We start from the raw sequence: 13396 nt of genomic DNA, 5'->3' as shown, positions 1-13396 counted from the left end.
ATTTTATCAATCAAGTGAAGACCTCACCAAGGATTTAGGAAACCTCACTAGAGAAAGAAATGGACACAAACCAGAGCATCTAATATTCTTCCTGCTGGTCTTCTTAAAGAATAAAACAAGTTGTAAATAATTTGGGCTCACTTTAGGGGTCCAAATAGCAAAGACAGGCTAGAATAAGGTGCCTATAGCATAATAGGGGATGTAGGTATCATTTTAGCTTGTTCCTAATAGATGCCAGCAACTATATATTCAGCTTTTCCAATTGAGAGAGCCACACAAGCTTGCTTCTTGTTATGCCAAGATATGAGGCTTGATCCAAGAAGATGACATCTTCCACTTATGCTCTTTCTATCCAGTTTGCACCTGCAAAATCAGAATCAGAATATCCAACCAGATTTATAGGAGAGGGAGAGGGATACCATAAACCAACACTAGTTGTGCCTCTGAGATATTTCAAGATTCGTTTGGCATCTTTGAAGTGGGATTCTTTTGGATTTGATTGAAATCTGGCACATAGGCAAACAACAAACATGATATTAGGCCTGCTAACAGTGAAATATAGTAAGGATCCAATCAATCATCTAAATTTTGTTTGATCCACTACTTTTCCAGCCAAGTCTGCATCCATGTAGCAGTTTGTTGACATTGGTGTGGAGGCCTCTTTGTAGTTTTCCATTTCAAACTTTTTGAGAATCTCCTTGCAGTACTTTGCTTGACTTAGGAAGATTCCATTCTTTAATTGTTTGACCTGCAACCCTAAGAAGAATGATAACTCCCCCATCATGGACATTTCAAATTCTCCTTGCATAGTTGTAACAAATTCCTCACATAGGCAATCATTAGTAGCCCCAAAGATGACATCATCAACATAGATTTGAACTAAGATGATGACAAATTTAGACTTTTTAATAAAAAGAGTCTTAATCCATTTTTCCTCTCTCATAGCCATGAGATAAGAGCAAACTGCTAAGCCTCTCATACCACTATCTTGGGGTCTGCTTCAATCCATATAATGCCTTTTTCAGCTTGTACACATGGTTAGGATGTTTGTGATCTTCAAAGTCGGGAGGTTGGTAGACATAAACTTCTTCATTGATGAATGCACTCTTCACTTCCATCTGAAAAAGTTTAAAGTCACTCATACAAGCAAATGCAAGTAATAACCTCATAGCTTCTAATCTAGCCATAGGAACAACGATTTCATCATAATCAATGCCTTATTCTTGATTATACCCCTTGGCAACCAACCTAGCTTTGTTAATATTTATTACTCTAGATTCATCCAACTTATTTCTAAACACCCACTTAGTTCCAATGAAATTCATGCAATCAGATTTAGGAACAAGAAACCACACATCATTTCTAGTGAATTGATTCAGTTAATCATGCATGGCAACAACCCAATTTTCATCTTTTAAGAGCATCACAAATGGTTTTAGGTCCAATTTGAGAGACAAAAGTCACGTGTTTGCAGAAATTAGAGATAGATTTTCGAGTGGAGACTCCCTTATCAATTTGTCCAATGATGTTGTCCATAGAAAGGTCTCCTGGAATTCTCCATTCTTTGGAAAGATCATCCTGATGCAAAAATTCAATAGGTTGTTTCGCAGTTTCAACCGGTTGTTTTTATGGGTAGGCCTCCATCTTCTGCAAAATTGTATTCTGATCATCTTCTTCTGCATATTTTTTTATAGAGTCCTATTTTGTATGGTTAGCTTCATCAAAAACAACATGAATGGACTCTTCCACAATCATTAATCTTTTGTTATAAACTTTATAAGCATGGTTACTTACAGAATAACCAAGAAAGATATCACTATCCGCTTTCTCATCAAACTTGTCAAGGTTTTTCTTCCCATTATTTAGAATATAACATTTGCAACAAAAAAATTTAGATGACCAATGTTGGGTTTTCTCCCATTAAACAGTTCATAAGGGATTTTCTTCAAAATGGTCTAACGAGGACACTACTCATTACATAGGAAGTTGTGTTAACAACATCAGCCCAAAAATATTTTGGCAAAGAAGATTCACTAAAAATGGTTCTAGCAAGTTCCTCAAGAGACTTGTTCTTCCTTTCCACAATTCCATTTTGTTGGAAAATTTTAGGAGCAGACAAATTATGAAAAATGCCCAGATTTTTACAAAAGCAACTGAATTTTGTTTTGAAATTCCCCCATGATCACTGCACATGGCACAAATGTTAGTGGAGCACTTATTTTGCAATCTCTTAGCAAGCTTTTCAAAGGCAGAAAATGCATCACTCTTGGATTCCAAAAGTAGTGTTCATGTGAACCTGGAGAAATCATTAACTATTACAAGTGCATAGTAGTTTACACCAAGACTCGTGGTTCTTACATGACCAAACAAATCCATGTGCAGCAGTTCAAGAGGTTTGGAAGTTGAAATTATATTTTTCAATTTAAAATTATATGTTTAATTTGCTTCCCCTTTTGACATGCTTCACATATATGGTCTTTCTCAAACTTGAGTTTGGGTAAATCAACAACTAGATCTTTTGAAATAAACTTATTTAGATTATGCATGTGGTGTGCTATCCTTCTATGCCTTAACCATGATTCCTCATGTTTGGTTAGAAGGCAACTTATAGATGCAGAATGTGAAATATCAAGCAAATAGACATTATTGATCCTTTTACCAGTCAACAATACTTCCTGTGATTGGGCTAGCATATCTCACAAGTGTTGGGATTGAAGGTTATTTGATAACCTTTGTCACACAGCTTATGCTGAGAAGACTATGCTTTAGTCTTTCTACAAACAACGCATCACTAATCAATAGGGTATTCTTGTCTCCAATGCTTCCTCTTCCAATAATTTTCCCTTTGTTGTTGTCCCTGTATGTAACATGACCTTCTTGCTTAAGGAAAAGATTGGCAAATTTGCTTTTATCTCCTGTCATATGCTTAGAACAACCGTTGTCCAGGTACCATAGATGTTTATTGGCTGTCAAGGGACCCCCCAAGAAACAAGACCAAACAACAAGATTTGGTCCCCTAGTAAATTTGGGTCCATAGGCATTAACTAGGACCTTAGAAACCTTAGAAATCTTAGGAACTCATTTCAAGAGACCTTTAGGAACAAAAAACCTCCTAACTCTACAAATTTTAACAGTGTGGCCCCTTCTCATGCAGTAAAAATAGATTTTAACCTGTTGTTTTCACAGAAACATGAGAAAGGCTTTGAAAAATATTTGTTCTTGCTGTTTGGATTAAATCCCAGTCCATTATTTTTAAATGATCTAACAATTTTGACCACTTCTTTGAGTCTATATAAAGACAGTTTTATGATCTTTTCAAGTACCTAAGAAAGAGAGAATAGTAAAAACATTTTCAATAGAATGAAGAGCTTTTGGATCATCACCTGTGTGTGAAATAGAAATTGGGTTTTCTATACTTTTGTACTACTGCTTTGTAAAAACTCAAGTGTATTCTATTTCCTTCTTTTGAACACTGTAAATCTGTGTATGGCAGTTTCAAAAAGGATTTCTGAAAACTGTGGTGTTGCCAAGGAGTGTTGTGTGCTCTTGAGGGTTTCAAGATAAACACTGTTGGTGTGTGTTTTATAATCTTGTTTTGATTACTTAGTGAATTCTCAGTGGTTAGCTGAGAACTAGAGATAACTCTTGGTTAAGAGTGAACCAATATAAATATTCTTGTGTGAATCTTTATATCCTCTCTCTGATACACTGATTTGCAATCTATTCTTTGTTTTCTGGTATAAACAACTTGTTGTTTCGAGAAAACATCTGGTTGATTTTTTATAAAGAACTATAAAACTGAAATTTTATCCAGTTGAACAGAAAATCAATTGGTTGATTTTTCAGAACTTTTCACTCTATTTCCAATCTTTGCGTAAAAACAATTCACCCCTCCTCCTCCCCTTCATTTTTGTTTTGGCCACACATTCTATCAAACACTCTCCTCGACATTGGCTTTGAAATATCATATCGAGTAAAAAATAATAGTGGTCAACAAAATAAATCTAACAACTTAAATCACAAAATAACTCCTATTAACAACATCAATAAAAAAAAACCTAGTCGATATCAACTAAAAAGTAGTCATCCCGATAATGTCTCGGTCTTTGTCAAATAGATGACATCCTAGCCAAAATTGAGTTAAGGAAATGAAAATACCTATAGTAATCATCTACCAATCGTTAAAGCCTCATAAACTGCAAGTTCACTTGTAAGTTGTACGGGCAGGAGAGGTAGTACCAAATGGCTTAATCAACCTTAACCGTCCTAGCATAGACTAAAATACAGTTTTAACCATTGTATTAGAGGCATTCGGTATGATGGAGGAAATTTCTTGTGTGATGGATGATGCAATATATAATACATATATGTAACTAAATTTCTTGTTTGTGGGTTGTAATACCTCATGCATTCCATTAATTTAATTCTTTTCTGCTGATAAAAAGAATTGAGTAAAAGGAAAATTACAAAGAAGAAAACATGAATTTGTTAATATGAAAAATTACACAATTTCTTTTTTTTAAGTGAAATTTGAAATTCTTTAATTTAAAAAAATTCAATTACTTTAATAAAATTCTAGTTTCAATTCCTTTTAAATTTTTGTTACCAAAACAACGTATTATATTTTGTCATTAAGCATTTCAAATTTTCTAAAAAAAATAATTACCCTCTTAAAACTCCCTATCCAAACACATTATTAAAACTGTATGGATATTAGAAAAAAAGTAATTAAAGTATTAATTTTATATGACTAAGCAGATAATTTGATTACTTTTTAAAAATCCACATTATATGGCAGTTTTTTTTGTAAGAGATAGTACTAAAAGGAGTGATGGTGGAATTACCCGAAGGATTTTGATGAAATAATAACGTTGGATGCTCTTTCATAAATAAAGAAACAAGGTAAAAACTATAGCAGTTGTAATAGTTAATTAAGAGCTTGTGTACTGTTATGAGCATGAATCTTTTACCTTTTTTATTTCTTTCTTTATTCTTTCTACGTAACTTTTTTTTTTTGGTGGTCTCTCACGATTATTTAACAAAGTACCCCAGTCTGTTCTGCTACTTCCTCTTTTACCTACCCTACTACTGCGCCATGCACTGCTTACACTGATGCATGGACAACGTTAACATAAATCACTCTCCATTATAATCTATTATTCACACTGTATTTTATCTAACTAATACATTCATCTTTCAGAGATGTTAAATTACACCCTTCCTTCATTTATTTTTATTCATTTTTTCTCCCCTTTTAGACCCTACTAACTTTCAATAGAATTAATAAATACCTTATACTCTGAATAATTATGAATGTATCTCTCAATAATATTTTATCCCTTTTCCTATACTTGAATTAGTATCACTGATGATCAATTCTGGAAGTTATTGTTGATTTTAATGTTTTTGGCGGTAGAATATAAAATTTTAAATACCTTAAATTGATTTTTGAAATTTCATTATTTTCTTTTTCTAATAAGGTGATAAAATTGATAATTGACAGAACTAGTTATAAATGACATCGAGAGTGATATCAAAAGAGAAAAAAAAAATCTCTAAAAACTCAGGCATGTATTTTAGTCTAAAAAGTATATTTTTCATGAGATTTAACGATTCTACTTTTAATTTTCTACATCGATATAAGTTGATTACGAATAAATCTTTCATTTCATTACAGAATTTGTAAAGAAGTAAAGAAGATATTACCAATTAATCAAGTTTTTTTTTTTCAGTTAGCAGCGTTTAATGAAAGGGTAGCAACAGAACATATTTTAGCCTTTCATTTATATCACCTTACGTATATGTTAATGGCACAATGTCTCACCAACTTGTAATGGTGTGGTTTTAATTCATAAATCAAACTGTGGTTTTAATGATAGAAGTAAGTGAGTTCATGAATCCAACACGAATCATTTTGTGCTAAAAATATACAAAGGAAACAAAACTATGTTTGAAATCAAAATGATTTATATAACCTTTTTCTTTTAAAGTAAATTCTTATACAATTTTCACACTTTGCTTGATGGGGAAAATAAAATAGCAGAGAGGATGTCTGTTGTAATGAGATTTTTCACATTTTATGTTCAAAAAACGGAAATGGTGTAAATTTTTTGACATGAAAAATATTACTAGCTGGCAAACTAGAGATGAGATGTATGAAGGCTCAACATTGCACATCTCAATAAGAAGAAGGTACGCGGACAAAACAAATTTAGTGAATGTAGTTTAATTTGATTCTTTTGGGAAACCAAATTTTTTTTAAAAGGTCTTAAAATTGAAAAAAAGAAATCTGCAAAGGGTAGTTAAATTACAGAGTTTCTTAAACCTAATTTTGGTAGAGGTTGTTTAAGTTTTTTGAAAAGCACAAGAGTTGGGGATAGAGAAGCAAAAGGGTGGAAATGGTTTGATATGTGATGAGCTATATTACTTGTAATTCCTGCAACGTACTACATTTAATAAGCTGAGGCAATGATGGCAAGTAGTATCCATTTTATATTGGAAAGAGAAAGAATGAAGGTGGTGGTGAGGCAGTGGAAGTATGTTAATTTTAGGCAATGGCAACCTTGGGGGCTCACTGGTCACCACCTGAGTTTAAGAGGTAGCTACTTCAAAAGCCTGAAGAAACTGCTCAGGATTCAGGAGTGGCCTCTTTCATCCAAAGCATCTATTATATAGATATTGGTCCCTAGCTAGCTATGTATGTAGTGTAGTACACACACATAATTCACAACTGCAGCAATAAGGGATGCATCATGCATGTGACAGTGTTTGCAGTACTTACCAGAAGGGCAGCATCTTCAACACAATGCAGTAAAAGATCAAATTCGTACCTTATTCATTTTCTCCACATCAATAATGGATACTTAAATTATTACTTTGTTAAACCTACCACCTTCCTCTAAACAACACTAATTTATTAATCACCCAAAATACCATGTTTCTCTATAAAATTATGCAATGATGCCAAATCATTGTGCAGCACCAAGCAACAAATCTCAGATCACAAAACCACGATCTCATGATGATTACTAAGAAACTAAGCTATCTAAACACCTTCATAGCGCATATATAGAGAAAGTATAATGGAATTAAAATATACGTATATTAATTTCTTCTCGAACCCTAACATGGTCAACCAGCAAAATCACACCAAAGGTCCAAAATCGCATACTGAACTCAATATACCAAAGCAATCAAACTCGGGCTTCTTGCTGTTTTGCAAGTGAACATAACATATATAGTTACGTATTTAATATATAATTTGGAAACCACTGATTAGTAGTAATAGTAACACTGCTGCTAGTAATAATATAGTGATTAAAAGAAAAATTAAGAAGCTAGCATCAGATCATACACGTGATTATTTGACCCTCAGGAATGTTGACTGGTTGAGTCACGTCCATCATCTCCGCCGTGAGGTTGTCCAGCGCTTCCCGGAGACTCCGAGACGCCGTTCGCCGGAATCTGTCTGTAGGCATTAAGGGCCGCAAGCATGCCTAAGTTACTTTCACTTAGGAGTTGAGCACTGCCGCTGCCGCCACCTCCGCTACCTACCATACCTGAACCTAGTTGACCACCGGGCATAAGGGGCATCGGAGAAGCAAAATTCATGAAATGAATGCCACCCGGGGGAGACATAGCTCCTCTATACACCCCACTGTTCCCAACAGAGGGAATTGCCCAAATGGGATTATCGTTACCATTGCTGCCGCCACCACCACCACCACCACCACTCATGGATTGGTTACCGTGACCCGCCACCATCCAAAACGCCGCCGTATTGGAAGCGTGGCTCGCCGGAAGTGAGCCTGTGCTCGATTGTATCAAATAGCTTCCCATTTGTGATAGTTCTTGCTCTGGCCTTCTCTTTCTCCCTAAGCTTCCATCAGAATCCGTAGCCACCAATTCAAGACCGCCACCTGATTCTTCTCGAAGCTCTTGTTTCGCTTGCTGAATTACATTGATGTTACCCATAGGGTTAAAATTCAAAATTGCGGAGATGGAAGAAGTGTTCTCCAACATGCTCCTACGAGAATCCTCCATCACCATGCTCATGTTCCGGTCCCACTCTGCGCGGTTCCTTAGCTGCGCCGCAGCCGCAGCGGCGGCAGTGGAGGTGGAGAACGTGCTAGGGTTGAAGTAGTTTCCGCGGAAGTAGTGCGACGGCGCCGACATGGTGGAGCCGGAGCTGCGGAGGGAGATGTTGAGGGAGGTGAAGTTGGCTGGAATGGTGCCGGTGCCGGTGGCAGCGATGACCGAAGGCTCCGCCTGCTGAAGGAGCCACTCGATGGTCTCTCCATCAGACTTGTGTCCGAGCTCACGCGTGAGCTGAAAGACTCTGGCAGCACAGGCCGCCGGCATACGGATCCGGCGGCCTCGGCCATCGACCTTGGTGTGGCGGTCCTTTGTGGAAGTCCTCTTTGGCGGAGGCTTTTTGGACTGGTCGGCCAAGTGGAGGTTGTTATTAGTAGCAGAAGTAGTAGTAATAGTAGTTGCAGTTAGCACAGTGTCCCTGGTAGTGGTGGAACAAGGTTGCTCTGTGACGTCATCAAGGTCCTTTTTCTCTAACAGCTGCAGAGGGAAATTGGGTCTGGTTCGGATCCCATTTTGATGATGATCAGGCTCCAATTCCATGATGTTGTTATCTCATATAACGAAGCTCTCTATAAGCACTTTTGTTAAAGAAAAATAAAAATGAATTGGTGGGGTTTATGTAAAAAACAACTCTCTTTCTCCTATCTGGTACCTAGCTAGCAGCAATAGTGCAAGTAGGAGTACTGGCGGTAGATATGTTTTGAATATATATATATTTTTTGTATGTGTAGCTGGGAGCTGACCCTGAAATTGTATCTCTTAGTGGGCTAGTGGGTCTCTTTTTTTCTGTGTGTTGTGTGTTTTGTGGAGCATGGAACTCCTTTCAGATGGGAGCTTGGAGCTGAGTTGTTCTGTGTGTGGAAAGAGAGAGAGAGAGAATGAATGAATGAATGAATGATAGAGGATAAGGGAGAGGAGGCCAAGCTTTAAGCAACAAAAATAATGAGTGGGAATAATAAGGGCTCAGTAAATTTTGAAAAAGCATAGCCTTTCTCTTTCTTTTTGTTTTTTTATGAATGGAATCCTTTTTTTAGTCTTCTCTAGTTTTATCACTCTCCCTATTTTCAACACTCTTGAAATCAATGTCTCTATTTTTATTTTTTATTTTTTACTTTTCTCAATTAGAGGCTGCAACATGCTAGCTGTACAATAAATCTTAAATGGAAAACAATCACACTCCTCTTAACAACTTTTCATAAGTCCTGTCTCGTTTTTTCAAAGGAAAGCGTGTAAATCCTTATTTCTCATAATAACAATATTTTTATTATTCTCTATTAAACTGATATAAAAATGAACGAAAATTAGTTATCTTTAAAACCATCTTTGTAACATGTAAAAAATCTTAAAATTGTTATTTTATAAATTCAAATAGTAGTTGTAACATTTTAGTTAAAATATTAGTTTATATTGGTTTTGTATAACAAGTTGAAATACTCCTTACATATATTTTTATTAATACGTTTTTCCTGTAAAATATAGTTAAATTCATCAAATATTTGGTATAAAATACATATGTGATGTATAAAATATTTGGTATAAAATAATGATGAAGTTTAATGTAATTTTATAAAGTTATTTGAGTTGATGATATAAATTTGATATGTTAGAGGAAGAATATTGATTGAGTGAGGTTTGTTTGGGAATATTTGATTTGATTTAATTTTGAAGTTGAGGAAATGAAAATAGAAGTAAAATACAGGGTGTCATTTGATTGTGGTTGGACAGTGGACAGTCTCTTGATTCAGACTCCACGTGCGGTGCTCTTTATCATTCAATCCATAAAGACTGTGGTGGCCGGAATGGGACCCAAACTCCTAAGTCAAAAATAAAAATTAAAACTAAGCCAAATAAAAAGATAATCAAGTGGATCCCATCTCATTCAACTCATCATTGCACTTTTCTTCTTCCTCCTTTGCCCCTCATTCCCCCATTTTCCTTCTTCTATTTCTAGGGTTAACAACCATACCATTTACCATTTACCATCACACTTCCACTTTTCCATGCTTTTTATTTTTCCATTTACGATTCCAACAAATATCACGCTTTTACTAACTAAAAACATATGTAAATTACGTCATCTTCTTAATCTTAGTACTACTCATCATCACTCTACTTAACACTTTTTTATTTAACAAACAAACATCTTATACCTTATCATGTGACTCAATCAAGTATAATACGTAGACGAATGTGTGTAACCTATGGTCGTTTTCCTGGGGGTAATAATTTCGGAAAATTGTCTTTTCTTTATTTTTTTTCTACAAAATATATGCATGTAAAGGAATTTTGAAGTTGTGACTGTAGCTACTCATACATTCTTGGAATTCATTTTTGTGTTTAAAATTTTCAACCTACTCTTTTATATAGATACACGTTATATGTGAGATTAAATATTTATGAATGATCTGATAGTCAATGATATGATAAATCCATTAAATTTTGTTAGGATATAGACTTTGATATCATATTAAAAGATGAATTAAAACTTAATTCATTATCACAAAATCGACTTGTAAAATGAGGATTATCTAATTAACTTTATTTTTAGTCGATGTGCGATTTTCAACAAATTTGACCATATTGTTTATAAATCATTAGAAGTAATTGTATTAATTCAAGAAGATTATTAGGTAATATGAGATTTAAGTTATGCTATTTTGGTCATGGTTTGTTAAAGCTTCAAGTTTTCTTTTATAAACCAATTATTTTCTTTTCTTCATTCACACCTACGGATAAATAATCTTATGAAAATATTTTTTTATCAGTAATAAATATATAAACATAAATATATAAATATATATAGTAGTTTGGGTGTTCCAACCTATATACATATCTACACTTATATACAACTACCTATACTTATATACAACTATTCTTGTAAAAAATACTTGTCTTAAGTGTGTAGACTATCCTCACACACTCAAGAAAGCACACAACAAAAATTTAAGACTCCACACATTCCCCATCTTAACATATCTTAGACATTTCTACTTACCTACCACTTTCCTAGTCTAAATACTATAAATTGTACATGCACTTTATTTGAACCTATTATTTTTTATTTGTCTAAAATAACCAACACTAATGTCTATAATAATCATCCACCTACACTATTGTCATACTATGTTAAAATGCAATTGTGTGTAGGATTGCTATTGGTTGATGTAGACAAACATCAAAGTGTATATACAAAGGACTTCATGATTTGCACCCTATTCACCTTTAACATATAGTTACTTGTTTCTTTTTGGTCTTTCTGGTCTAAGGATGTGTTTGTGTATCCTTGGACGTCCACATTTTATGGTTGGGCTTAATCGGTACCTTTTTCTATCATGCATAGAAAATTACTAAATAACAACTAATTTTAGAGACAAAAAATAATTAGTTACTAAATTGATATACTAGTTTATAAACTAAAAACTATGACTAATTTAGAAACTAAAGTAATTTGTAGTTAAAACCTTGTTAGCTAATGTAAGATACCAATTTAGAAAATACTTTATAATTTTTTATTAATTATAGAAACTACTTTAGATATCAAGGTTTTGCACATACCCTTCCATATTAAGTTCGCTTTCGAATTGAATTGTTAAATGCAAAGCTGATTAAAGTGTACCTTTGGTTAGCAATGTGTTGCATTGTTAATTTTCACTCATCTATCGCACCTATATCATATCTAACATGCAATTTTAAACTAAAAAAATAGATGAGAAGTTGTTTCAATCTGATCTCCACAGATAGGGCAAAGATTATCACAATGAATTGCTCCCCTTTTTGCCAAATTGTCTTTAGTGACATCTCTATCTATAAGAACACGCAAAGTGAAATGTTTTCAACTAGGAAAGGTTTTAATTCTCCATAAATCTGAAAATGTATCATCCCCTTCCCCATATATTTTTTAACAAATCATACGCCAACTTGACTCAAAACTCTTGATTTTTACTTGTTTTCCAAAATCCTAAACCCTAAACTTTAAACCAGTTTATCTACGTGGTCCTTATTTAGGTGGACACTTTTAGTTCATCCACAAGTCTAAGTAAGGATTTTTCCCATTTGAATCATTCTCTCCTCCACACAATTTACCACACCAATTTTTCATTGTCCTAGAATTCAGCTTTAGAAACCCTTAAAGACTTGTCTACTGCATTTCCATACACTCTAGGAATTCTTTCCCTAATAGGTACCCTAACCACTTATCATAAAATTTTATGTCTTTCCCATTTTCCACTACCTAGACTATGTTATCATTAAACCAATTTTCATTACTTGTTTTGCACATCTCCTTTATATCCTTCCACCATTTAGACTTGTTACTATTGTTTCTTTCCCCAATGTTTCTTCACCCATCATATTGGGATTCAATAACCTTTTCCATAATCCCTTTAGCTTTGACCCTATCCTCCATTTCCACTTAGCTAGTAGTGTTATATTAAATACTTTCAGATCTTTTACCCTAGGCCCCCTGCCTCTTTCTTCTTGCATATATCATCTCATTTTACCCTATGATATCTTTCTAGTTTCACTTTCCCAACCCATAGGAAATTCAATTGGATCTTTCTAATATACTTTTCCACCAATGAAGGCATCATGTAGAAGGAAATGTGATATAAAGGCAAGGTTGTTAAAATTGTCTTGATCAAACATACTTTACTTGTAAAGGACAAATGTTTTCCTTTCCAAGATGCTAATTTTTTTCCTAAACTTATTAACCAATGGCTCCCAAAATTTGGCTTATTTTTTTTATTTTCCCCCACCCATAAACTTAGGAATTTAAACAAGATGAACATAATACTACAATTTAGTAGGATGGAGAATCTTTCCAAATGAGCATGTTGTAATCCTATGAATTCATTTCTAGTCTTATAAAATTGAGTTTTAATCTATATGTCAATTCATATGCATATACTAAGATAAACCCTTCATATGCCTAACTTCCAATAGTTATATTCATATATTGCCAATAACCACTCCTTTAATAACCATCTTCCCACCTCAACCTATAAACTTTCCTCTATTGCTTCTCGCATTACAAATTTTCCACTTCACCCCATCTTTCATATTCCTACAAACTTAGGTATACCACTATTCCCAATACTCGCACCTCTACATATCCCCTCCCCTTCACTATATCACATACCATTTATATATAACTTCTAATACAAAGGAGAGGATTCAAATTCCCATTAGAGTAGGAATAATTAAAAGAATGTCATCTATATTTCATCCATAACCAAGTTTTGAGTTGTGCCATATGAAAAATCTCTTCAATGTCAACTATACATCGCTTGAATATGAATCTATT

The 13396-nt window shown here is 34.1% G+C and overlaps 2 protein-coding genes across 2 annotated transcripts; both read right to left on the bottom strand.

Annotated features, from left to right (window-relative positions):
- Positions 1–224: 224 nt before the first annotated feature.
- Positions 225–949, bottom strand: LOC137809065 (uncharacterized mitochondrial protein AtMg00810-like). Its single transcript, XM_068610206.1, has 3 exons — positions 684–949; positions 420–506; positions 225–363 (listed from the first exon to the last, which is right to left on the bottom strand). The coding sequence occupies exons 1-3, from the start codon at positions 947–949 to the stop codon at positions 225–227; spliced, it is 492 nt and encodes a 163-aa protein (XP_068466307.1).
- Positions 950–7083: 6134 nt separating this feature from the next.
- On the bottom strand, positions 7084–9106 carry LOC137810768 (transcription factor TCP15). The gene has a single exon (XM_068612190.1). The coding sequence runs from the start codon at positions 8632–8634 to the stop codon at positions 7372–7374; it is 1263 nt and encodes a 420-aa protein (XP_068468291.1). The 5' UTR covers positions 8635–9106; the 3' UTR covers positions 7084–7371.
- Positions 9107–13396: the final 4290 nt, after the last annotated feature.

This window comes from Phaseolus vulgaris, chromosome 2 (assembly GCF_000499845.2).
Source record: "Phaseolus vulgaris cultivar G19833 chromosome 2, P. vulgaris v2.0, whole genome shotgun sequence".
Lineage (NCBI taxonomy): Eukaryota > Viridiplantae > Streptophyta > Magnoliopsida > Fabales > Fabaceae > Phaseolus > Phaseolus vulgaris.
Note: the sequence above shows the minus strand (reverse complement) of the source record. Positions and strands in the feature narration are given on the sequence as shown.

Bases quoted from the DNA above. Each gene is read 5' to 3' on its own strand.
- LOC137809065 (XM_068610206.1), bottom strand. From the start codon at position 949: ATGGCTATGAGAGAGGAAAAATGGATTAAGACTCTTTTTATTAAAAAG. The intron at 507-683 runs GTTTGAAATGGA...CCTATGTGCCAG, and splicing joins TGCAAGGAGATTCTCAAAAA to ATTTCAATCAAATCCAAAAG. The intron at 364-419 runs GTATCCCTCTCC...CTGATTTTGCAG, and splicing joins ACAACTAGTGTTGGTTTATG to GTGCAAACTGGATAGAAAGA.
- LOC137810768 (XM_068612190.1), bottom strand. From the start codon at position 8,634: ATGGAATTGGAGCCTGATCATCATCAAAATGGGATCCGAACCAGACCC.